At 45.2% G+C, this 24664-nt stretch overlaps 2 protein-coding genes across 8 annotated transcripts in view; both read right to left on the reverse strand.

Moving 5' to 3' along the window:
* Nucleotides 1–429: 429 nt before the first annotated feature.
* Nucleotides 430–12204, reverse strand: COX18 (cytochrome c oxidase assembly factor COX18). The gene is made up of 6 exons (XM_083470474.1): nt 11821–12204; nt 9802–9902; nt 8621–8784; nt 5484–5605; nt 4452–4559; nt 430–2075 (listed from the first exon to the last, which is right to left on the reverse strand). The coding sequence occupies exons 1-6, from the start codon at nt 12181–12183 to the stop codon at nt 1905–1907; spliced, it is 1029 nt and encodes a 342-aa protein (XP_083326600.1). The 5' UTR covers nt 12184–12204; the 3' UTR covers nt 430–1904.
* Nucleotides 12205–19815: 7611 nt separating this feature from the next.
* Nucleotides 19816–24664, reverse strand: part of ANKRD17 (ankyrin repeat domain 17) — a 101152-nt gene continuing 96303 nt past the window's right edge. For all 7 annotated transcript variants that reach the window (XM_083470415.1, XM_083470411.1, XM_083470412.1 and 4 more), the window contains 3 exons: nt 23757–23935; nt 22762–22926; nt 19816–20400 (listed from right to left, as the gene is read on the reverse strand). In XM_083470415.1, the coding sequence (XP_083326541.1) occupies nt 20341–20400; nt 22762–22926; nt 23757–23935 (404 nt within the window). In that variant the 3' untranslated portion in view covers nt 19816–20340. The remainder of the gene's footprint in view (nt 20401–22761; nt 22927–23756; nt 23936–24664) is intronic.

A 24664-nucleotide genomic window follows, 5' to 3' on the forward strand; every position in this document is an offset into this window, starting at 1 on the left:
AGCAAGTTTACTTGGATTTGCTGAAAACTACCACAGAAGGCACATACTGTGTCCCTCTCCAGAGGTACTACCCCTCCTATACATTGCCATAAAATTCTGCTAAGGCCTTTAGATTGTTACGGTAAAATCTGGGTGCAAGGCTGCTCTGCTACCCAGCTCATCGGACTAAGTCCGCGGGTTCCTGCGGAGGAAAATGAGCTCAGCCAGAGACAGGAGCAAACTGCAGAAGATCCTTTATTGCACACCAGGTTCAAGGCGAGATTGAACAGCGAGAAAGGGGTGACATGAACTTTTGAAACTTCCCTCCATGTCCCAGAATACAGTGCAAAATACATCCCAGTTACATCATGAATACATTAAGAAGAGGTTGGGTCACACAGATTACATCATGAATACATTAAGAAAAGGTTGGGTCACACAGGATTAACATATGGAGGAGGGAGGGGGGAATATGCAGAGCTGGAGATATGCGCAGATAAGCACATCCCGAGTACCGGTGATGAGAAGACAATGGTCCATGTATGCATGGTCTGCCACCTGGCATTGCCCAGAGGAAAGGCTTGGCAGAGTGATTTGACAGGATTAGGGTCTTGACACCTTGCTTGAGGGATTATGGAGGACAGGGGAGGTGTCATGGAGTCCTAGAGAAATTGAGCAAATTGGCACGTTGATTTTCTATGAATTTTATAGATTTTAGTCCCTTTTGACATTGACAATTGGAAATAAATGGATATATTGTAGCAAAGAAGGAAGTGAAGAAGACATGCCCCCCTTCCGTATCAAGATGCAAAGCTGAAATTCCCCATTTCTTTCTTTCTTTTTTGAATTTGCATTTTTTTTATTTCTTAACATTCTTATATTACATGGGTAAGCGCTATCATATTATATTACAGGACTTACTATAATTTCCAACATGTATACAAAAATTATATACAAATTTTATATACCTAGAAAGAAAATAAAACAAAAGAAAGAACAAAGAGAAGAAACAATAACAATTTCCCCCCAAAATCATATACATACCAACACACTAGACTTCCTGTCCTTCCCATTGTATGTTCCTTTTTTTACAAATGAATGTACTCTTATTCTTGTATATATATTTACATATTATCTAATACATTCCTATATCAATATGTGCTTATTTCTCAACTCAGTCTCACTCCAACGTCAATCAAATGCTAGCATACATAGCGAACCTTCGCTGTATTTTTGAATGTATGTTTTATATCTATCCCACTTTTCCATAAATTTTTGTTTTGAATTACTTGAAATTCCCCATGCATTTCTAGTTGTGGACACGCAGTGGCAGTATTGCCTACCGTAATGTGTAGGCCTAGCAGTTTAGAGGAAGCTTTCTACTGTAGGCTAGTTAGACTGCCTTGGACCAAGCAGATATATTTCAATTTTGCTAGCTTTCAGCGCTTCTAATTGTTACCTCACAATGTTAAGTTTAGGCAGCATTTAGTAGTGTCTGTGCATGTGCAGGTTTCTTGTGAGGTAGTCAGTCTCCCTCAGGGGCAGCAATACAGAGCCTTTTGAACTCGGAGCTCCTCAGTCGAAGGCAACCTTCCTCACCAATTTGGTGCCCTCCAGATGTTTAGGACTACAATTCCCATCAGCCCGAGCTGGAAAGGCCCAGGGGTGATGGGTTTTGTAGTTTTAGAAGCTGAACAAAATGTACAGATGAAATTATTACTGGTAGTGGTGAAGGATCGACACATTTCCACACTCTGCCAACATATTAGCCACCAGGCCTCCCAACAGGTACTCTTTTATTAGGAAAATAAATACAGTGTCACAATTTTCATCAGTCCAATGGAGCCACATTAAATAAGTCTTTTATAGCAGAGCACAGCTCAATTCCAAATCTAAACATAGCACAGGTCTTCTGAAAGAGTGTTTCACTTTGGGAAATACTTTGCATAGATTCCAGCAGCGATATCTCTGTAAGGAGTGTCTGAATCAGACTTGGTCCGGGGTATGTGGCAGAGTCTACGGAAAGCAGGAGAACGAAGCAGAAGGTTGTGCGAAAGGCCCATGAAACTCGAGGAGACCCAGTACAAAGCCATTGCCTGAAACCAGAGAGGAAAGAAGCATTACTTTCAACAAAGCCAGGATGCTCAAAAAGTACCACAACCACCCAAGAGGACGTACGCTATCTTTCGTTTTTAGGAATATAAAATACAGTGGTACCTTGGTTCCCAAACGCCGAAAAGTGTGTTCCGGTTTTCGAACGTTTTTCATAAGCCGAACGTCCGATGCGTCTGTCGACTATTGTTTCCAGGGCACCTGCACCAATCAGAAGCTGTGCCTTGGTTTTCGAACATTTCGGAAGTCAAACAAACTTCTGGAACGGATTACGTTTGGCACTTTTGCTTTTGCTATTTATTTTGCGTTTTTGTTTTTGAGGCTTTTTGGTTAATTTGTTTTTGTGACTGTGTGGAACCCAGTTCAGCTACTGATTGATTGATTGTGTGACTGCGGAAATGGATAAAAACCCCCCATCCAAATAATGACTACCATCAGTACAGCTAAGGGGACAAAAGAATTTTAATTTTTATCATCTACAATACGGTCTTATTTATTTTATAGTACAGTACATTGATTATTGCTTTCATTTTATGGATCAATGGTCTCATTACATAGTAAAATCCATGTTAAATTGCTATTTTAGGGGTTGTTTTTAAAGTCTGGAATGGATTAATCCGTTTTGCATTACTTTCAATGGGGAAGCGTGCCTTGGTTTTGGAACGCTTTGGTTTTGGAACGGACTTCTGGAATGGATTAAGTTTGAGAACCAAGGTACCGCAATATGTGGAAAACTTGATGGGATACATTTCGGCCCACCTCCCTCCAAAAAGCTCAGGGTGACAAAGCGCTCAGTCCCGTGTTTTATCCTCCTCCTAACAACCCCCTGAGGTACATTAGGGTGAAAGATAGTCCAATCACCAAGGCTGAGGGGAATTTGAACCCAGGCCTCACTCCAGCCACAAAATTTGGCTCTTCCAAATTTATGAAGCCATCTTAAAAACTGGAGCAACTTAGAAGCAATATTCTACCCAGCTTCAACAGGGATTAACACAACAGGGGTCAGCAAACGTTTTCAGCAGGGGGCCAGTCCACTGTCCCTCAGACTTTGTTGGGGGCCGAACTATATCTTCGGGGGGAAATGAATGAATTCCTATGCCCCACAAATAACCCAGAGATGCATTTTAAATAAAAGCACATATTCTACTCATGTGAAAACACCAGCCAGGCCCCACAAATAACCCAGAGAGGGGGCCTGTACACACTGCTGGAGCATATTATTACTTCTTGAAATGAGGCCACGGCACAAAAACCATTTCCAGGCTCCAAACTGGAGAATTAGGGGTTCACTCGCAATGGGTTTCCCAAACCACCTCAGAGCCTGGAAGAAGCATTGGCCCAACTCAGTGCTGTTGTTCTAGTCAAAACAAAATTAAAAAGCACCTTAGAGTAGCACCTTAGAGACCAACTAAGTTTGTTATTGGTATGAGCTTTCGTGTGCATGCACACTTCTTCAGATACACTGAAAGAGAAGTCACCAGACCCTTATATATAGTGAGAGGGTGGGGAGGGGTATTACTCAGAAGGGTGGTGGGAATGGGTGATTGGCTGATAGGTGTGGTAAACCTGTTGACGACTGTTAAGGACTGATCACCGAAGAATTGATGCTTTTGAATTATGGTGCTGGAGGAGACTCTTGAGAGTCCCATGGACTGCAAGAAGATCAAACCTCTCCATTCTGAAGGAAATCAGCCCTGAGCGCTCACTGGAAGGACAGATCCTGAAGCTGAGGCTCCAATACTTTGGCCACCTCATGAGACTGCCTGGAAAAGACCCTGATGTTGGGAAAGATTGAGGGCACAAGGAGAAGGGGACGACAGAGGACGAGATGGTTGGACAGTGTTCTCGAAGCTACCAGCATGAGTTTGACCAAACTGTGGGAGGCAGTGGAAGACAGGAGTGCCTGGCGTGATCTGGTTTATGGGGTCTCAAAGAGTCGGACACGACTAAACGACTAAACAACAACAACAACGACTGCAATTGGTCTTACAGGAAAAAGCAAGGGGTGAGATGGCTCAAAATAGCTTTATCGTGTATAATGAGATAAGAATCCAATGTCTCTATTCAGACCAGGTCTCCCCATGGTTTTAAGTTTGGTAATAAGTTGCAATTCAGCAACTTCTCTTTCCAGTCTATTTCTGAAATTCTATTGTAATAAGACAGTTACTTTGAGATCTTTTATAGAATGTCCTGGGAGATTGAAGTGTTCTCCTACTGGTTTCTCTGTCTTGTGATTCCTGATATCAGACTTATGTCCATTTATCCTTTGGCGTAGGGTTTGTCCTGTTTGTCCAATACAGAGAGCTGAAGGGCACTGTTGGCATTTGATGGCATACACAATGTTGTTCTAGGTTACTTACTGATGGTACAGTTGCAGCGATTGGAATCATAAGCACTGAGACACCTCGGAAGAAGTTAGTGCCATACCTCTGGAGCCGAGACAGTTCAGTTTTCCGCAAAGCAAAAATCTGGAGAGACAAATTTCACTTGTAAGAAATTTGGGGAACAAAATGTCAGCCGGAGCGTCGAGGAGGCAAATATGCAACTCAGGAACTGGTGCGTACAGGTCAACGCAAGTTATTATCTACGCTTTAAAGTCCTTCCCAGGTTTAAAGCATGAGAACTCCCAATGTGGCCAGCAATCTGCTTTATATATCAAGCTTCCCACCTCCTTTAAAAACTGTATCTAACGGTCGAAAGACAATGTTAACTGGAACGGTTTTTGTTTTTAAGAAGTATAGTCCTGGTATTCCGAAGCAGAAATGAAATGCCATTACAGTGTTTGCTTATCTGTCTCTGCTGACAAACTGCTGTGCTATTTTATTTACAATACAGTGGTCCCTTTGTTCTCAAACGTCTTGGTACTCAAACAACGTGGAACCCAAACACTTCAAACCCGGAAGTAGGTGTTCCAGTTTGTGAACTTTTTTCAGAAGCCAAACGTGCTCCGTTTTGAGTGCCACGCTTCCGTTTTGAGTGTTACACTAAGGCCTATCTGTTTTTGCTATTTATTTTGTGTTTTTGTTTTTGCGGCTTTTATATTTTGTTTCTGTGACTGTGTGGAACCCAATTCAGCTATTGACTGATTGATTGTGTGACTGCAGTACATTGTTTATTGCTTTCATTTTATGGATCAATGGTCTCATTACATAGTAAAATTCATGTTAAATTGCTGTTTTAGGGGTTGCTTTTAAAAGTCTGGAACAGATTAATCCATTTTGCATTACTTGCTATGGGAAAGCGCGCCTTGGTTTTGGAACGCTTTGGTTTTGGAATGGATTTCTGGAACGGATTAAGTTTGAGAACCAAGGTACCACTGCAGAGTAAATTGCTAGTCGGCCAAATAGCTGTAGATGTGATTTGATGGTGGTCCCAGAGTCAGCCTTCCATACCTCCACTATCAGCAGATTGAGGAGTCCAAGAGTGATTGGCAGAATCCAAGTTGAGTCAGGAACAGTGAGGTCCGGAAACCAGAGAACCCCTCCTGTTGAAAGCTGCTCCTGAATTAAGAACCCTGTTGAAAAACCACACACACGGTTGGCACATTTTGTTACCTTAAACATCCATCACTTTAGCGGGTTAGGTTGAGGGCAGACAAGGCTGAATCCAGACAAGAAAACATTGTTGGCAGATCTTGGACAAATGACAGAAAACTTCTGGAACGTAACCTTTCTCCTCCTCCGTGATTCAGATTAGGAATCGCTAGATCCATCCCTGCAGCTGGAAAGTCAAGCTGGAAGCCATAGCTAAGGAGTCCTTTCAACAGTTTATGCTGTTCAACAGCTAACCAAGTGCGGAAAAGGAGATGCATTCAGTTAAGGGACCAACTCCCTTCTCTTGCGGGGGCCCAATTAGTGCCATTGCCTTCCGTTAAGAGTTTGGGTGTAATCCTTGACGCCTCCCTTTCCATAGAATCATAGAATCATAGAGTTGGAAGAGACCACAAGGGCCATCGAGTCCAACCCCCTGCCAAGCAGGAAACACCATCAGAGCACTCCTGACATATGGTTGTCAGGACTCTGCTTAAAGACCTCCAAAGAAGGAGACTCCACCACACTCCTTGGCAGCAAATTCTACTGTCAAACAGCTCTTACTGTCAGGAAGTTCTTCCTAATGTTTAGGTGGAATCTTCTTTCTTGTAGTTTGGATCCATTGCTCCGTGTCCGCTTCTCTGGAGCAGCAGAAAACAATCTTTCTCCCTCCTCTATGTGACATCCTTTTATATATTTGAACATGGCTATCATATCACCCCTTAACCTCCTCTTCTCCAGGCTAAACATGCCCAGCTCCCTTAGCCGTTCCTCATAAGGCATCGTTTCCAGGCCTTTGACCATTTTGGTTGCCCTCCTCTGGACACGTTCCAGTTTGTCAGTGTCCTTCTTGAACTGTGGTGCCCAGAACTGGACACAGTACTCCAGGTGAGGTCTGACCAGAGCAGAATACAGTGGCACATGGAGGCGCAAGTTACAGCAACAGCCAAGGCGACATTTTTTCACCTTCGCCGCATCAAGCAGTTACCTTTCTCGCCCCGACCTGGCCACAGTGATCCATGTGACAGTCACCTCCAGGCTTGACTCCTGTAATTCGCTCTACGCAGGGCTGCCCTTGAAGCTGTCCCAGAAACTCCAGCGGGTGCAGAATGCTGCAGCGAGGCTCCTCACGGGGTCTCTGCCATGGGAGCATATTCACCCAGTGCTTTTCAAGCTGCACTGGCTCCCGGTAGAGTACAGGGTCAGATTTAAGGTGCTGCTTTTGACCTTTAAAGCCATTCACGGCCTAGGACCCTCGTACCTACGGGACCGCCTCTCCCGGTATGCCCCACGGAGAGCCTCAAGGTCCATAAATAGCAACACCCTAGAGGTCCCTGGCCCTAAGGAAGTTAGATTAGCTTCAACCAGAGCCAGGGCCTTCTCAACACTGGCTCTGGCCTGGTGGAACGCTTTGTCTCATGAGACCAGGGCCCTGCAGGATATTATTTCTTTCCGCAGGGCCTGTAAGACAGAGTTGTTCCACCTGGCCTTTGGCTTAGAATCAATTTGATTCCCTCCCCCCCTTTCTTTTTTCCTTTCTCCTCCTGTAATGAGGCTGCATTTTAATGTTTTGATTATCTGAATGTATTTTAATCTTGTTTTTTAAGTTGTATTTCAATCAACTTGTTTTTATTATTGGTTGTTAGCCGCCCTGAGCCCGGTCTTGGCTGGGGAGGGCGGGGTATAAATAAAATTTATTATTATTATTATTATTATTATTATTATTATTATTATTATTATTAAGCCAAGGGATGAGAAATGGGGTTTGGGGAAACAGCGGACAGTGGAACCTCTACTCAAGACCACAATCCGTTCCAGAGGCCCGTCCTTATGGCGAAATGAGTCGCTGATAGAAGCGTCGTTGTGCGCAGGCACATTTGGCGACAGCCGCTTCTGCACATGCGTAAATCGCAGCAAACCCGGTGTTTACTTCTGGGTTTGCCACGGTCACAACTTGGAATGGGCCTAAGTAGAGAGGGACGTAAGTAGAGATTCTACTGTACATTTTATATTGGAGGTTGCTGCCCACACACTTCTACCACGCTTGTTGCTGGTGTGGTGGCTCCTCTGTAAAACCGCTTTAAACAGCCTAGAGCAGAGTTCCTTCCTTGCGGCAAGAGACTACGAGACATGTACAAAATACTCAGTCAAGAGTTACTTTATTTCTTGGCTGGTTCACAAGCATTTTAGTCACGACTATATACAAAACTATTTACATACATCTTTCCACCACGGGGTAAACCAGGCATAGGCAAACTGCGGCCCTCCAGATGTTTGGGACTACAATTCCTATCATCCCTAGCTAACAGGACCAGTGAACAGGGATGATGGGAATTGTAATCCCAAACATCTGGAGGGCCGCAGTTTGCCTATGCCTGGTATATGCAGGACTTGATCTCCTTCTGCAGGGCCTGTAAGACAGAGCTATTCCGCCTGGCCTTCAATTTGAATTAGCCTGATCCTCTATTCCCTTTTCCCTTTCCTCTTCTATGAAGAAACCCTTTCTGGGACCCCACATTTAAATTCTTCCTTGGTCTCCTTGCTGGCCCTGGTAGGACTAACTAGGCCAGTTAGCCCTGGTGATCATTTGATGTCTACTGACTGGTTTCCCCCCCACACACAAAAAAAAATGACCCCTGGATTTTTATTGATATTGATGCTGCATTTTATGTTGCATTCTATGCTGTTTTTAAGTAACATTTTAATCAATGTTTTATATTTGCTGTTAGCTGCCCTGAGCCTGGTTTTTAAACCAGGAAGGGCGGGGTATAAATAAATTATTATTATTATTATTATTATTATTATCTCACACCGTGTGGGTACTGTTTCCTCATGCAGGGAAGTGCAACCTGCAACGTCCTCCTTTTCCCCCCCATCCCCAGCTGTAACCAATCTGCCTAGAGTGTCACTCCTAACTTCTTTAAAGCTACAAGCTCCTTTTTCCGTTTCTTTGAAGAATGACTTCCTAACATTTCACGACACCAGTTCAAAAGCCTTACCGTCAGCAGCTGCTCTGCCAATGCTGAAGTTGCGCAAAGCCATGGAAACGAAGACCCACATTGGAATCTGAATCCATACGAGCAAGGTGGCCTTCAAAGGGTGGCAGTTGTCTCGCACGTACAACTCGGAAACAATCCTTTTCAGATTCTTCTTGAAATGGAACCTGGTTGGGCAGAGGGAAACAGAAGTGAGGGAAGAACAAGGAGGTTACAGCGATCTTTATAAAGGGGCTTACTAGCATCGCTATAGAAATGCAGTAAGTGGGCAATATAAAGGAACAGAGAAGGAGTGGAAGAACCCGTAGACAGGTCTGTGGGCAGTGCTGAAAGGTCAATCGCAGAACAATTGAAACTGAATTGAAATACTTTATTGTGGAGGGGACGCGGGTGGCGCTGTGGGTTAAACCACAGAACCTAGGACTTGCTGATCAGAAGGTCGGTGGTTCAAATCCCTGCAGCAGGGTGAGCTCCCGTTGCTCGGTCCCTGCTCCTGCCAACCTAGCAGTTCGAAAGCACATCAAAGTGCAAGTAGATAAATAGGTACCGCTCTGGCAGGAAGGTAAACGGCGTTCCCGTGCGCTGCTCTAGTTCGCCAGAAGCGGCTTAGTCCTGCTGGCCACATGACCCGGAAGCTGTACGTCGGCTCCCTCAGCCAATAAAGCGAGATGAGAGCCGCAACCACAGAGTCGTCCGCAACTGGACCTAATGGTCAGGGGTCCCTTTACCTTTACCTTATTGTCACTTGTATACAGTGAGGTTACACAAGCACCCCCCACTCAGCTCTCTTAGTCTTAATTCCCCTCGTTTACTGACGCACACCCACCAAACCCAAAAGTCAGTTGCCCTCTTGTTATCTACAATACTGTATTATTTATTTTATAGTACAGTACATTGATTATTGCTTCCATTTTATGGATCAATGGTCCATGTGGAATTGCTGTTTTAGGGGTTGTTTTTAAGTCTGGAACGGATTAATCCGTTTTGCATTACTTTCTATGGGAAAGCATGACTTGGTTTTGGAAAGGACTTCCGGAACGGATTAAGTTTGAGAACCAACGTGACAATGTACACTGCTAGGTGGCTTGCAGTGGCCATGAGCAAGAGAAATGTATTATTCAGAATACATACACAGAATATTATTCTAGCTGGATGAGCTGAGATACTGCTCAAAATGCTCTTACCTGGCTTCCTTTTCAGACCAACTCCGTTGTTTTGCACAAACGGAAACTTCATAGCGAAGGTGCTTGGCTAGGCTGTGGATTTCAGGCTTCAGGTTTTCCAGCTATCTGGAAAGACACGGACGACTTAGTTATAAACCAGTTAAGTGCTTCTTTCCCCCCCAAGAACTGTCCCTTAAAGAGCTCTCCTTTAGCATTAATGGTTTACTCTTGCTTACCTGCCAAAATGTAGACCCAGGCGCACTAGCATCAGTATAGAAATGCAGTAAGTGTGCAATATAAATACAAATCTATCTGAGTATTGTCTATCCCATGGACTGCAAGAAGAGCAAACCTCTCCATTCTTAAGGAAATCAGCCCTGAGTGCTCACTGGAAGGACAGATCCTGAAGCTGAGGCTCCAAGACTTTGGCCACCTCATGAGAAGAGAAGACTCCCTGGAAAAGACCCTGATGCTGGGAAAGATGGAGGGCACAAGGAGAAGGGGATGACAGAGGACGAGATGGTTGGACAGTGTTGTTGAAACTACCAGCATGAGTTTGACCAAACTGCGGGAGGCAGTGGAAGACAGGAGTGCCTGGCGTGCTCTGGTCCATGGGGTCACGAAGAGTCGGACACGACTAAACGACTAAACAACAATTGTCTATGCTGCCTGGCAAGAGCTCTCTGGGGTTTCAGGTGGGGCTCTTTCCCATCCATAGGTAAAGGTAAAGGGACCCCTGACCATTAGGTCCAATCGTAGCCGACTCTGGGGTTATGGCGCTCATCTCGCTTTATTGGCCGAGGGAGCCGGCGTACAGCTTCCGGGTCATGTGACCAGCATGACTAAGCCGCTTCTGGCGAACCAGAGCAGTGCACGGAAACAGTTTATCTTCCCGCCAGAGCGGTACCTATTTATCTACTTGCACTTTGACGTGCTTTCAAACTACTAGGTTGGCAGGAGCTGGGACCAAACAACGGGAGCTCACCCCGTGGCGGGGATTAGAACCGCCAACCTTCTGATCGGCAAGCCTTAGGCTCTGTGGTTTAACCCACAGCGCCACCCGCGTCCCTCTTTCCCAGCCATACCAGGGATTAAATCTGGGGCCTTGTCAATGGAAAAAAATAAATCATGCACGCTACCACTGAGTACAGCTCAGTATTTTGCTAGAGACGGTAGTATCCTCATGCAAAAGTACAAGTTAGAAAGTTGCCATATAAGTGCTTAAAGACTATATAGGTAGTGAAATATCTGGATGAGCAATAGCTGAAGGGCTATGCTAAATGGTCTGGATGATGAGACATAAAATCATAGAATTGTAGGGTCATCTAGTCCAACCCCCAGCAATGCGGGAATCGTTTGCCCAACGTGGGGCTTGGACTCACAACCCTGAGATTAGGAGCCTCATGCTCTACCGACTGATATATATGACATATTCCTAGGTATACACTGGATTTTTTTATTTTATTTTTTACATGGAGTGGCCAAAAACTAACCCCAATTCCAGGCCATGAGACAATCTGAGCAAGGAGCTCTGCAGCCAAGAGCACTGATTCGTTTGACAGAGAAAGCTCTCTCTTTCCCACACTTCATCCTGCATCTAGATAAAACCCCCTTCAAAAACATATTAAATTATACGAGCTTATTTGCAAGGCAGCAACTTTTATATATGCACTTTTAAGAAAAACTTTAAGCTAATTATAACCTAACCTAACATTTCCAAATTGGACAAATATATATATTTGTCCAATTTGGAAATGTTTTTATATATATTAATTAATCGGGTCCTTACACAAATAAGTATTAAAATAACTTGTATTATGTGTATATGGACAGGCTTAACCATTTTAAAAGCTTTACCGGACTCGAAATACTTTGCCGGATTTGGGTCATCTGCTGTTTATTTAAATTTCGCGCGGACCACACCTCCTCCCGGTTTACGCGTTCCCCCCTCCCCGTGCGCCCCTTGGCTCGGGACGCGCTTGGCAGCCCTCTGCAGATGCTCAGGAACCCCCTCTCCGTGCGCCCCTGCGCAGAGCCCACCTTGGCGAGGACGCGGCTCTGCAGGGCGGCGAGCGGGAGGGTGACGCCGGTGCGCAGGAGGGCGCTGGCGGCGACCACGGCGGCCCACCAGGGCAGCCCGGACGCGGCCTGCAGCGCCACCAGGCTCGACTCCATCCACGCCACGGGCGCCGAGGTCGACAAAGCTTCGTACCAGGCCCAGGACGCGGAGGGCTCTCCGGGGGCGCCGCCGGCGCCGCTACCTCCGGGCGCGCAGAGGGCGCGCGAGGAGCCGCCGCAGCCGCGGAAAAGCAGCAGGAACCGTGGGCCCGGGCGGAGAGGGGCGCGCAAGCTGCGCGCGGCCGAAGCGGCAACCAGGAGCGCAGGGGAGGCGCAGGGCACCATCTTGGTCACCGCGCAGCGCGTGCGCCCAGGGCGCGCAGTGGCGCTCCACCCCGCGCTCCTCCTCCAAGCCCCGTGGTTGGAGCGCCCCAAACGGCCCGCGCGCAACCCTCGGAAGTTGCTTCCCAATCGCATGCAGTGCCGGATTTACGTAGAAGCTAAACAATCTATAGCTTAGGGCCAAAAAAAATTAAAGGGGGAAAAAACTGGATGGACATTTCCAAAATGTAATATAAAAAACAAATAAAATAAAACCTACAATTATAATTTCAGGTTATATCAAGTTTCTAGAGACTAGATTAGGAGTCTTTGTAAATTGTGTTTCTAAAGGAACTTTTGTGTTTGTTATGAATAAAAAAATCATTTTAAGTTAGAGCTTAATAATTATTTCACTATTAATATACTTCTTCTTAATTGTATAAATAAAAAAATTCCTTCCAGTAGCACCTTAAAGACCAACTAAGTCAGTTCTTGGTATGAGCTTTCGTGGGCATGCACACTTCTTCAGATACACTGAAACAATCTACGTCTTCTGAATTGTATTTCAGTTCAACAATTACTTTGCTAAAATACATATTTTGTTATGTGCAAATGGCTTCAGATACCTATTAGGTACATAAATTACCATACAGTCATTCCTCGGGTTGAATGTGCTTTGGGATGAGCGTGTTCGAGTTGCGCGCCGCGGCAACCTGGAAGTAATGGAGTGCGTTACTTCCGGGTTTCGCCGCTTGCGCAGATGCTCAAAATAACATAACGCGCATGCACAGAAGCGGTGAAAAGCAACGCGCGCGCAGACGTGCCATTGCCGGTTACGTTTGCTTCTAGATGTGAACGGGGCTCCGGAACGGATCCCGTTTGCATCTAGAGGTACCACTGTATAGCATATATTCAACACAAAAAACAGCGACCATTTGTTGTTGACAAAGGACAGCCGGACATATAAAGGGCCCCATTGCCTTCAGGAGCCCAGGGCCCCATTAAACCTAAATTCGGCCCTGATTGCATCCTGAACGTGTAGAGTCAGAAGGGACCCTCATCTAGTCCAGGGTTTCCCAAATGTGGTTTTTTGGACTACAACTCCCATCATCCCACTGGTCGTGCTAAGTACAATGGGAGATGTAGTGCCAACAAAAGCCAGAGACCGAAGTTTGGGAAACCAGTCGAAAACCCCTGCAATGCTGGAATCTCAAGTAGATAATGCCATGGGAGTAGCCAGGATTTATGTTAGGGGGGACAGGGCACCCACCTGTCATCATCCTCTGTCTAGCAGATTCGGAATGAACTGTCTCCACGAAAAGTTGTTTTAAATTGCTTTCTTTTGACCCTAAATGCTCAGAAAAATCATATCAAAATCTCTTTACAGTTTCTACTTTTAGCTAATGGAATTTTTACATAGGATCCCTCCAAACTACTGTCAAATCACAGATCATATCTGTGTCCGCACATGGCACTGTTGTTGTTTTAAATTGCAGATACTGTGCCTCATGGCACCCACATGGTGGCAAAACATTGCTAAGAGGCATGGGTGGGTGTGCACCTGCCTCGGGCACCGGGAGTTCACACTGCATGGATGGTGGCACATACCTGTCAACTACCTGGGACACCCCGCTTTTTGGGGGGGCGTGCCCTCACACGAGAGCATGGCACCCAAAAATGTGCAGGGTCGCAGCAAGATGCACATCTCAATATGAGAGCACAGCACCCCAAAGGTGTTTTTTGGGGGGTGCTGTGCTCTCGCACAGGTCACGTGACTCACGCAGAAGCACATGCGTCCCAGTTTTGCACTGGGGCATGTTGGAGGGTACGGTGGCACCATTCACACAACAAAAACTACCACAGACATATCAACGTTTTCAGAAGTATGGTTTCCATGGCTTGGCTTTTGAAACACAGGGGGCTTGCAGCACTTAGCTAATTGGGAACCACTGAACTAAAGCATTAATGTATCTAGGCCTGGGACCAGAAAGTGGCCGTCCCAAGTTGTGTTTCTCTTTCACTTTTCCGCTTTGCAAGCAATAAGGATGCTGTAGGAAAGCACCCAGGTTAAGCTTCCCATCTTGTCTTCTTTATGGGAAGAATAAAACATTCTCTACAACAAAAGCATCACTGTGACTATGACTCAGTACACCTGACCATAAGACGCACATAGTTTTTAGAGGGGGAATGCAAGGAAAAAAATATTCTTTAAAGGGAGCGTTGAGCAGAGCCTGTATACATCCCAGGTTCTGCTCAGTGCTCCCTTTAAAGAGCTGCGCAGAGCTTGTGGGCTTTTCACCGAGGAGGGAGAAGGGCAGCCCGTCAGCTTCGTGCACTCTTTAAAGGGAGCGCTGAGCAGAGCCTCCCGCCTGCATCTGCTCCATAAGACGCACACACATTTCCCCTTACTTTTTAGGAGGGGAAAAGTGTGTCTTATAGAGCGAAAAATACGGGGCTTTTTCCAGTGAACCACCCTTTGTTGCTGGTTTGCAACCACCTCCTTGCTTCTTGCACCAGTATAACTGAAATGAACTCGGGAAGCTGCTGTTTCAAATATCATCACAAATCCAATAGGGAGTGTTATTCTCTCAGCCTCAGCTCACTGTATGCCCAAGGTGGAATTGTTGCTGGCATCTGTTTTGAGAGACAAGAGAGTGTATTTCCAGGGGTGAACTCAAACTGTTGTGTTGGCAGCTCTGATGTGATATACCTGGGTCACAAGCCTGGGCAGCGTGTCTGGAAATCCTGGGCTGCCCAGATAAGACTAGCCCCCTCTTGGCCTCGCTGATGTGGTCCAAAGGAAAGCAGAGCAACAGGTTTGACACCAGCTTGGCTGCTAAATTTGCCAGAAGGATGCGAGACGCCATCCAACCATCTTAGGGACGCCAGATTTCTGTTGGGTTTACTCCTTAGGTTTTTGATATCCCGCAAAGCAGCAGAGGTTGGGGATCAGTTTTTTCCTCTTCCTAGACAGGCCACCACCCCAGGTTGACCAGCCCCACCTGCCCCTCACTTCCCTCTGCAGCATGAAACTGCCTACTTGACCGCCAGACCCACGTTTGGCCTCATTCGCTCAATCTGCCAGAGCCTGTCTTTGCATGCGGGGGAAGTCCCTAACCTACCAAGGGTTTAAGAGCCATCAACTAACCTCACCGGGTTTAGCTGGCTGGCTGAAGCCGTTCCCAGGGTGTGGCTGCTGTCACATACGGACAGTTTCTAGGAACCACAGGCGAGAGCTGAGTGCAGGGTGGCGACCAAAGGTGGACAAACTACTGTACCCAGCTCTCAAAATACAGTGGATGCTCGGGTTGCGAATGTTATCTGTGCAGGAGGCACGTTCACAACCCACAGCACTGCATCTGTGCACACACGGATTGCGATTTGGTTCTTCGGTGCTGGTTTTGACCTTTAAAGCCCTTCACCACCTATGACCCTCATACTTACGGGACCCTCTTCCGGTATGCCCCACGGAGGACCTTATGGTCCATAAATAGCAACACCCTAGTGGTCCCAGGCCCTAAGGAAGTTAGATTAGCCTCAACCAGAGCCAGGGCCTTTTCAACACTGGCTCCGGCCTGGTGGAAAGCTCTGTCTCATGAGACCAGGGCCTTGCAGGATCTGATTTCTTTCCGCAGGGCCTGTAAGACAAAGTTGTTCCGCCTGGCCTTTGGCTTGGAGTCAATTTGATTCCCTCCCCCTTTCTTTTTTCCTTTCTCCTCCTGTGAAGAGGCTGCATCTTAATGTTTTAATGTTGTATTTAACCTTGTTTTTAAGTTGTATTTCAATCAACTTGCTTTTATTATTGGTTGTTAGCCGCCCTGAGCCTGGCCTTGGCTGGGGAGGGTGGGGTATAAATAAAATTTATTATTATTATTCTGCACATGCGAAAAGCACGATTTAGCGCTTCTGCGCATGCGCGACTGCTGAAACCCGGAAGTAATTCGTTCCGGTACTTCCGGGTTTCGGCAGGTCTGTAACCCCAAAAAAACACCTGAAGCGTCTGTAACCCGAGATACGACTGCACAGCTTTTCCTCCCATCTCAGCAAGCAGAGTCGAGGAAGCTAAAGCTTCCCATTTTGGCATGTTGATATTGCAATACTCCCAGTGTCTTGCTGACTGGCGCTGGGGGGGGGGGGGAATCTTAAGTACCTGTCACCAGTCAGTTTGGCAGGGGAGGCAAATGATGGGACCTCAGGAATCGCAATACGCCTGCTCCTCAGCTTCTGCCAGTACCAATCCTGAGATGTGCAGGAAGGATGCCATTGACCGCATGTGGAATGCCAGTATGTGTTATACAACTTTCGTGAGATTGTTCTCATAGAATGTAGGCAATCGGAACACTTTAGTCTGTATAAATAGTATTACTTCACGTGGTTCTCTCCTGCTACGAATTGTGTGGAGCAGCAGTTAATAACCGGTTAACATGGGAAACGCAGAAGTAGAAACTGTAAGAACATGGTCGTGGACTTGGATCGAAAGAACTGTGCAACTCCTTCCAAGAGCCCAAGGGAGGTTTTGACTTGTGTTTCTTGAACAGCAGGCTCTCAGCCTCTGCATTTTGTAGTATGTTTACGTCTGCCATTCAAAATGGAGAAAGCTAAAAACTCACCCAGTGAAGTCTCTTAGGTACAGAGAAAACAGCAGGTTAGATACCACATGTGGTCTGAAATGTACTTCAGCACATTAGGATTTTAAAGTGCCTGGGTGGGTCTATGAAGCAAGTTCAACCACATTTAGCGTGCTGAGATTTTAAGGAGTGAATGTGGGGCTCCTCTTTCATACACCAAAACAAAACAAATTAAAAAGACACCACATCAGCCCTAAATCACATGGGGGGGGATTCTGCTTGTACACGGTTCTTGTATGTTATAAAAGAATGTTTTAAAAAATAGAGAAGACCTAGAAGGTCTCAGAAGAGGATGTTCCTTGTTTTTATTGGTCAAGTACGCATTACATTTGAAATATAAAAAAGTGTTCCAAAAATGTTGCTAATACAGACTTCTATCACACCCCCACCCCAAATATTTTGTTCAACAAGCCTCATCCAGGAAACAAGACACGGGGCGTTGTTCTCCTATTAACAGTTTTGCTTTCAAGTCAATAAAATACAGATAGCTTTAATAAGAAACCACATCTTAAGAAATTAAGCTCAGCTGATTCTGACAATATAGTTTGTTGTAATAAATACTGAGCATCTACTCCAAGCTGAAGGATTATTTCACGTGAGCAAAAATAATCCTAGTTAGTTGTGGAGAGGCATTTTGCGTACACTAAAGGGGAGTGGTGTTATATAAAATACTTGAATAGCGTTACTCCCCCCTCCTACATAGTAAAGTGCTGAAAATTAGTTTCTCTCCCTCTCCTTTCCACCAGCGGCTGTTTGGTTAGGTTAGGCATTCATTTTGCTTCAACCAATTTCAGACATATCAGTAGGAATAGTACATGACAATGGAAAGGTTATTTTTTATTTTATTTTAAGAGCACCAACAGAGGGCATGTACACAGATGAACTGGTATTTATCCACAAGCCTCTCAACATCTTTTAAGTTGCAATCAGAAGGCTGCAGGGTTCTTTGGGGAAAGAATTATTCTTGCTGGCTTTACAGGTGAAGCAAGCATTTTAGAGCTCGGGTTTTGTGGCTGAGAAATTGAGCTGGTCTAGGTAATCTGAGATTTCCATTCATCCAAATCTTGAGTTAGAGCCACTAGCTCTGTGTGAGAAAGGGCTAATCTGAGTGCCAGTGTAACATTAAAACAGACTTTCAGTTCACTTTCTTCAAACTAGCAAAGGAAAGAGACAATGGACTGTTTGTATCCTAACATGCAATACTAAACATGATTAATAGATCAGTTTATAAATTTTAAAATACACATCACACATTCACAGACATATCAGTTATATGTAGGGTCTTCCGTTAAGATAATTGGGCGTCACCAGTTGCCGCAGGCACTTCTAAAATCTCCTCTAGAGCTAAACAGCTTCTTTCTTAATTGGAACGCTGATGCTTTCATGCCATCCAGCTTTTTAGGTGAGGCAAGTAACTAAAGATGGCCACGTTATTCATCTTAGATTGGAATCTTGCAAATCAATACAACCGAGCAACGAAGCCGTTCCATTTCAGAATAGATCGTTTTCTTGGCCTAGTAGCCCAAGGTCTTCTGAAGAATGCTTGTATTTGGGACACGCCCGATAGTGACGTTCTATTAGCAGATGATGCTCATCCAGTCTTCAAAAGTTGCTAGCCTGCAAAACGTTTCACTAGCCTGCTAAGAGTACAGTAGCCTGGGGTCTCGTCCACTCAATCTGCCCCGAGCCTGTATTTACATGCAGGGGAAGTCGGAAGTGTCTAGCCCTCCTTCACCAGTTCGATTGACCTCTACGCTGTGGTGAAGGAAAGGGATTTCCTTCCTCTGTGGCTAGCACAGAAACCAAGCGGACAGGTAGAGGGAGGAATAGAAAGAGCTTCCCTTGTCCACCAGTCTCCTTACTCACCTGCATGGAATCCCTGGTTGCTTTTGGCTACCCAGCAAGTTGTTGAATACACGGCTGCTCGCTTCACTGTATTTATTTAAAGAACTAATGAAACTCACTTGAATCCAAAATAGATTTTAGGGGCAGGACGCATTAAGAATTTAAAATCCACAACGCAATATTAAGACATAAATTAAAGGAAAAAGCAACCAGATCGAGAGGAAAATAACTATTCAGCCAGCTGAAAGCAAGCATTTTAAATGCCTGGGCAAATAGAATCGTTTGAACCAGAAAGAATACTGTGTCAGTGCTACCACCCCTTGCAGGAGGATTTCAAAGTCAGGGTGCCACCACCGAGAAGGCCCTCTCTTTTGTGCATGCATAGTTTCGTCCTCCTATAGATGGAACACAGCGAAGGGCCTCTCCTCTGACAATCTGAATACACAGGAAAGTTGATAGGCAAAGAGACGCTTGTTCTGAAATCTGGGATCCAAGTGGTTTAGAGCTCTATAGGTAAGCACCAGCACCTTGAATTAAGCTTGCTAGCATATAGGCAGTTTACATAGTTCCTTCCCAACTGACGTGGCTTCTGCACAGTTTGCAGGGCCATTCCCACACATAATACATTATGCAGTAATCCAGCCTGTGTTATCAAAGCACGGACCACTGTGGCCAGGCCACACCAGGCTGCAGTACACCACTTGGGCCTTGAGTGACAGCAATGGGATCAAGGAGCACACCCAATCTATGCACCTCCTCCTTCAGGGCGAGATATCTGTAAAAGGACATATGGCAACAACGATGGATGACAAGAGAAAGCAATGGAGGACTTTGCTCAAACACACCTTAGGGCATCATTCACAAGGCTTTATAAACCCACCTTTAGAGTTAGAGGAGATCTCTGCAGAGCTGCAAAATCACTTAAAAGAACAGCGAAGCTTATTGAGGAAGGGAAAAAATAGCTTAGAAAGCGCCTAACAGGAGATGAGAGATTTGTGTTTGTGTGTTGTGTTGCTCAATGTCTGTAAAGGAGCGGGGGAACTAATTCCTCATATTTCTGTTACAAAATTAAACAAAACAATACTGAATCGATGTCAAATTCCGTAGTATAAAACTGTGGGGCACCCCACAAATAATGCCCAATTTTATGCTGTATTTAAAATTACACAAGTAGAAAAAAAAGTTATGCTTATTAATAGTTTAATGTATGAAGGAAACATCCAGACTGCTGTATATGTAGATACATCTGTCACATTAAGTAGAGCCTGACATACTGAAAAAATTTACTTTCTGCGTAGCCATTTCTGTTATGTAAACAATTGTACATTTATTTGCCATTCTAAAACTTCGGGATCAAGTTTACATAATTTTGCTAAATTTCTGTGTATGCCCAGAAGCAGCTTACAGTACTAAAAACCAACCAGCCAAAGAACAGCTTCAACAGAAAGTTATGTCCCAAAAATTAATAATAATCAAAGGGGAAAGAAAAATGAAACTAAGAGAGGCTAAGTGGAACCATATGACGGCAGGGAATGGGCAGTCACAATGTTCACAGAAAAGGGTCAGTTAGTACGCTCCTCTGCAAAAGCCTACATCAGTCCAACCTATCAGAAGAATGATCTGAGAGACGAGGAAAACGGTGCTGTCATTTGCATTCTCCTCCAAGCCGAAAGGAAATCTCCGGGCGATCCGAAGAGACCTCCCCCGCTCAACCCAGCTGGTTCATATGCACACTGTTCATATGGGGTGTCCACGTTCCAGTCCATACCTGAAAAAGAAGAAGAGCAGCAGCAGCAGCGAGGTTAAGCTATGCAGAACCAGCTGTTTCATATAGGTATAGAAATGGATTGCAATGGGGTTTTATACTGCCTGGCTCTGTATTTCAAGGACAAACTACTGTGCGTATCTCAATTTACTTTTATTTTTAACCATGTGTGAAATCATCTTAGCGTGCGTACAACTATACTTGCTAACCTGCTCAGAAGCCTATTTTGGCATTTAGTGGAATATAGAAGAAGAAGAAGAAGAAGAAGAGGAAGAGGAGGAGGAGGAGGAGGAGGAGGAGGAGGAGTTTGGATTTGTTATCCCGCTTTATCACTACCCTAAGGAGTCTCAAAGTGGCTAACATTCTCCTTTCCCTTCCTCCCCAGCAACAAACACTCTGTGAGGTGAGTGGGGCTGAGAGACTTCAGAGAAGTGTGACTAGCCCAAGGTCACCCAGCAGCTGCATGTGGAGGAGCGGAGTCGCGAACCCAGTTCCCCAGATTACGAGACTACCGCTCTTAACCACTACACCACACTGGCAGCAGCCGTACTAATAGCAGTGGTAGTCATGACGATTATAATAATATTGTCACCACTATATGTCACATGCACTTATCACTTCTTTCATTTCCAACGCAAAAGCGGGACGTAAAACTTGTTACAACTTGGGGAACATGCTGGCTAAAGGTTTGTGCTGGCTAAAGGAGTGTGGAGTGCTAGGACTTAGACGATGGGGCTTCGCTGTCCTGCAAAACTCAATTTTTCTGCTTTTCCTTTCTTTTCTTCTTCAACATCATTTTCTGCAAAAAGAGAGAGGCCAAAATTCCACGGGAACTCAGCTGTTACCATGATCAGATTAGCAAACAGTGCAGTGATAACATATGAAGAGCGCCGCCAACTCAGGCCATCTAAGTCCAGCATCCTGTTCTCACACTAGTTAAACAGATATAATAATAATAATAATAATAATAATAATAATAATAATAATAATAATAATAATAATAATAATAATTTATACCTCGCCCTCCCCAGCCAGGGCGGCTAACAACCAATAATAAAAACCAGTTGATTGAAATACAATTTAAAAAACAAGATTAAAATACAACATTAAAACATTAGGATGCAGCCTCTTCACAGGAGGAGAAAGGAAAAAGAAAGAGGGGGAAGGAATCAAACTGATTCTAAGCCAAAGGCCAGGCGGAACAAACTGATTCTAAGCCAAAGGCCAGGCCCTGCGGAAAGAAATCAGATCCCGCAGGGCCCTGGTCTCATGAGACAGAGCGTTCCACCAGGCCGGAGCCAGAGTTGAGAAGGCCCTGGCTCTGGTTGAGGCTAATCTAACTTCCTTAGGGCCAGGGACCTCTAGGGTGTTGCTATTTATGGACCTTAAGGTCCTCCGTGGGGCATACAAGGAGAGGCGGTCCCGTAGATGCCAAAGGGAACTCTGCACAGCAGGACCTGAGGGCAACATGCATGTTCCCAACTTGTGATTCCCAGCAACCAGTATTACGCATATTGCCTCTGACTGCAGAGACAGGTGGCAATTTAAATGCCACCTCTGCTCAAAAAACTCATCCACAACTCAGTACTAGGGTCACACATCTGTTATGGAATTAGTAACAATGCCATGTTGGGTATTGGGCCAACTAAATATGTGGCAGGGTCATGGTCAGACATATGTGGAATGGTCAGACATATGTGGAATAGTCAGTCTCATTCAACCAACAGGCTGAAGGGGTTAATGCCATAGAGTAAGCTGTTCTGCCAGGCTTGGCTAGGTCACTTCTCCTCACCTTGGGAGGAAGGTAGTCTAGCCTATTGTTCCCCTTCTGTCTACATGTGAACTCTGAGGAGCTCTGAGCCTCCAGCCACATGGCTCCAACAAGCCTCTCTTGAGCTCCTATACCAATAATTTAGGAACTTCCTTCACTTTGGAACTAGACCAAGTTTTAGTGCCTGTGCATCTTTTTCTGACTAATGTATGGAAAAGTACATGAAACAGACAATTGAAGAGTTTGTAAGTAAACCCGTTTTTAAATTGCCAAACGTGAGGTCTTTTCTTACGCCGGGAGAAAAGGGAAGTTTTGGAACTCACAAAGGCGTATTTTAAAGGTCTAACAGCCTACATTTCCACGCTTTACTTTGCTGCGTATTTTGCCATTTTAAATCTCTGCTAGGGTTCTTCCACCAAAGAATACTTGCCCCTAACTTGGATCTCAGCATCCAGGAATTCTCCTGTTAAACCTAACCCCCCCCCCCCCCCCCGCTAGCCAATCAACACTTTTAACTTGGAAAAGGAGGCGGAATAGTAATGTTGTAGTTTGAAAGTTATCAGCACATTTGACTACGCGACCCCTGAGCTTACCGTCTGAGGGCCATTATTCTCTGTGGAATTTGAAACCATCTTTATAAGTGAGTTCCAAGATGGGTCAGCAGCATGAGGTCCATTGAATATAGGCCCCCCAGTACCATCTGCAATGGGTGCGACAGGAGGAATCATTGCGTTCCCATACACTGAGAAAGGCATGCCCTGTAAGGGGGAAAAGAGCTAGTTTATCATGCTTTATATTTCTACAGTCACAATAAACATCATTTCACCTTCTCAAATTTCGAAAAGTGTGTGCGTTTTCATCCCAATTATAAAATCAACATACAGTGGTGCCCCGCAAGACGAATGCCTCGCAAGACGGAAAACTCGCTAGACGAAAGAGTTTTCCGTTTTGGAGGTGCTTCGCAAAACGAATTTCCTATGGGCTTGCTTCGCAAGACGACAATGTCTTGCGAGTTCCTGCTGGTTTTTTTTCGCCCCCCCCCTTTTTCTAAGCCGCTAAGCCGCTTATCAGCTGATCCGATCAGCAGATAAGCCGCTAAAAGCCGCTAATAGTGCTAATAGCGCTAATCCGTCAATGGGCTTGCTTCGCAAGACGAAAAAACCGCTAGACGAAGAGAATCACAGAACGGATTCTTTTCGTCTTGCGAGGCACCACTGTACTTAACTGGCCAAAGAAATTTGTTTCACAACTTCTCTGCGATATGATTTTGTTGGCATCGTTTTAAATTAATAGTTCTGCGTGTGTCAAGGTAGCCCAAATGTGGCTCCCAGGAAACTCTAGTGCTGCTCCTGGTCAATTTAAGGAAGTAACTAGGAACAGTCAGGCAAATTGATACTTGCTCACCCTCTGGCTATAAAGAGGTTTATAATACAAGGCCCACCCAAAACTACTAAAAAGGAATGACAAAGGTAATGCAGGCGCCGATACAAAAAGCAATGTATGATGTAGCTTTTAAATAGGGTATGCATATTAGATAGCTTCTATGTCTGAGTTTCTAGCAAAAAAACAACAACATTTGGATCGTTACCCCAACTTTAGGGAAGTCCATGTATCCAGCAGGGACATGCTGATGGAATGTACCGGAAGGAGTTACAATTCCTGTGCTGTCTCTCTCCATTGTTTGATGTTGCGAGAATACACCTGGATCGGACATTGGTCTGTGAATCATATGGTTCCCCATTCCACTGTGACACCAATCTACTTTATCTGGCAAGAAAGAAGTGGGGATTACCCATTAGTAGCACGCTTTAACCTAAATTATTCAGTAGCAGCAGTCAGCGTCCGGAACACTTGGCAGAACCATCTAAACAAGAAGTCCAGAGTCAGATTGGTCATTGGTAAGGTAAGATATACTTAGTGGCAGCTTCATGGTGAGACTAAAAAGAAATTATGTTCTTAAAGCAGGATTAAATCATTTGTGAACTTTAAATTAGTCAGTTCATGAGCAATGCTGCTCTGCAGATTTGTCAAGGCTACCATTTGTAGTGGGAATGTTATTTCTGCATTTTAAGTTGTCCTAATCAATTGTCTTTTTAGGACAATTAGGACGCGGGTGGTGCTGTGGTCTAAACCACTGAGCCCAGGGCTTGCTGATCGGAAGGTCGGTGGTTTGAATCCCCGCGATGGGGTGAGCTCCTGTTGTTTGGTCCCAGCTCCTGCCAACCTAGCAGTTCAAAAGCACGTCAAAGTGCAAGTAGATAAATAGGTACCGCTCTGGTGGGAAGACAAACGGCGTTTCCTTGTGCTGCTCTGGTTCGCAGAAGCGGCTTAGTCATGCGGACCATAAGACCCGGAAGCTGTCTGCGGATAAACATCGGCTCCCTAGAGCGAGATGAGTGCGCAACCCCCGAGTTGTCCACAACTGTAGCTAACAGTCAGGGGTCCCTTTACCTTTACCTAATCAATTGTCTTAGCTCTCCTCTAATAGAAAATCAG

The sequence above is a fragment of the Podarcis liolepis genome, assembly GCF_965112155.1.
Source record: "Podarcis liolepis genome assembly, chromosome: 13".
Taxonomy (NCBI): domain Eukaryota; kingdom Metazoa; phylum Chordata; class Lepidosauria; order Squamata; family Lacertidae; genus Podarcis; species Podarcis liolepis.

Coding starts and splice junctions, on each gene's coding strand:
- COX18 (XM_083470474.1), bottom strand. CDS start 12,183: ATGGTGCCCTGCGCCTCCCCTGCGCTCCTGGTTGCCGCTTCGGCCGCG. Junction 8,785..9,801: donor TGGTCTGAAAAGGAAGCCAG/GTAAGAGCATTT, acceptor CTGCCCAACCAG/GTTCCATTTCAAGAAGAATC. Junction 2,076..4,451: donor TCGCTGCAACTGTACCATCA/GTAAGTAACCTA, acceptor CTCTGGTTTCAG/GCAATGGCTTTGTACTGGGT.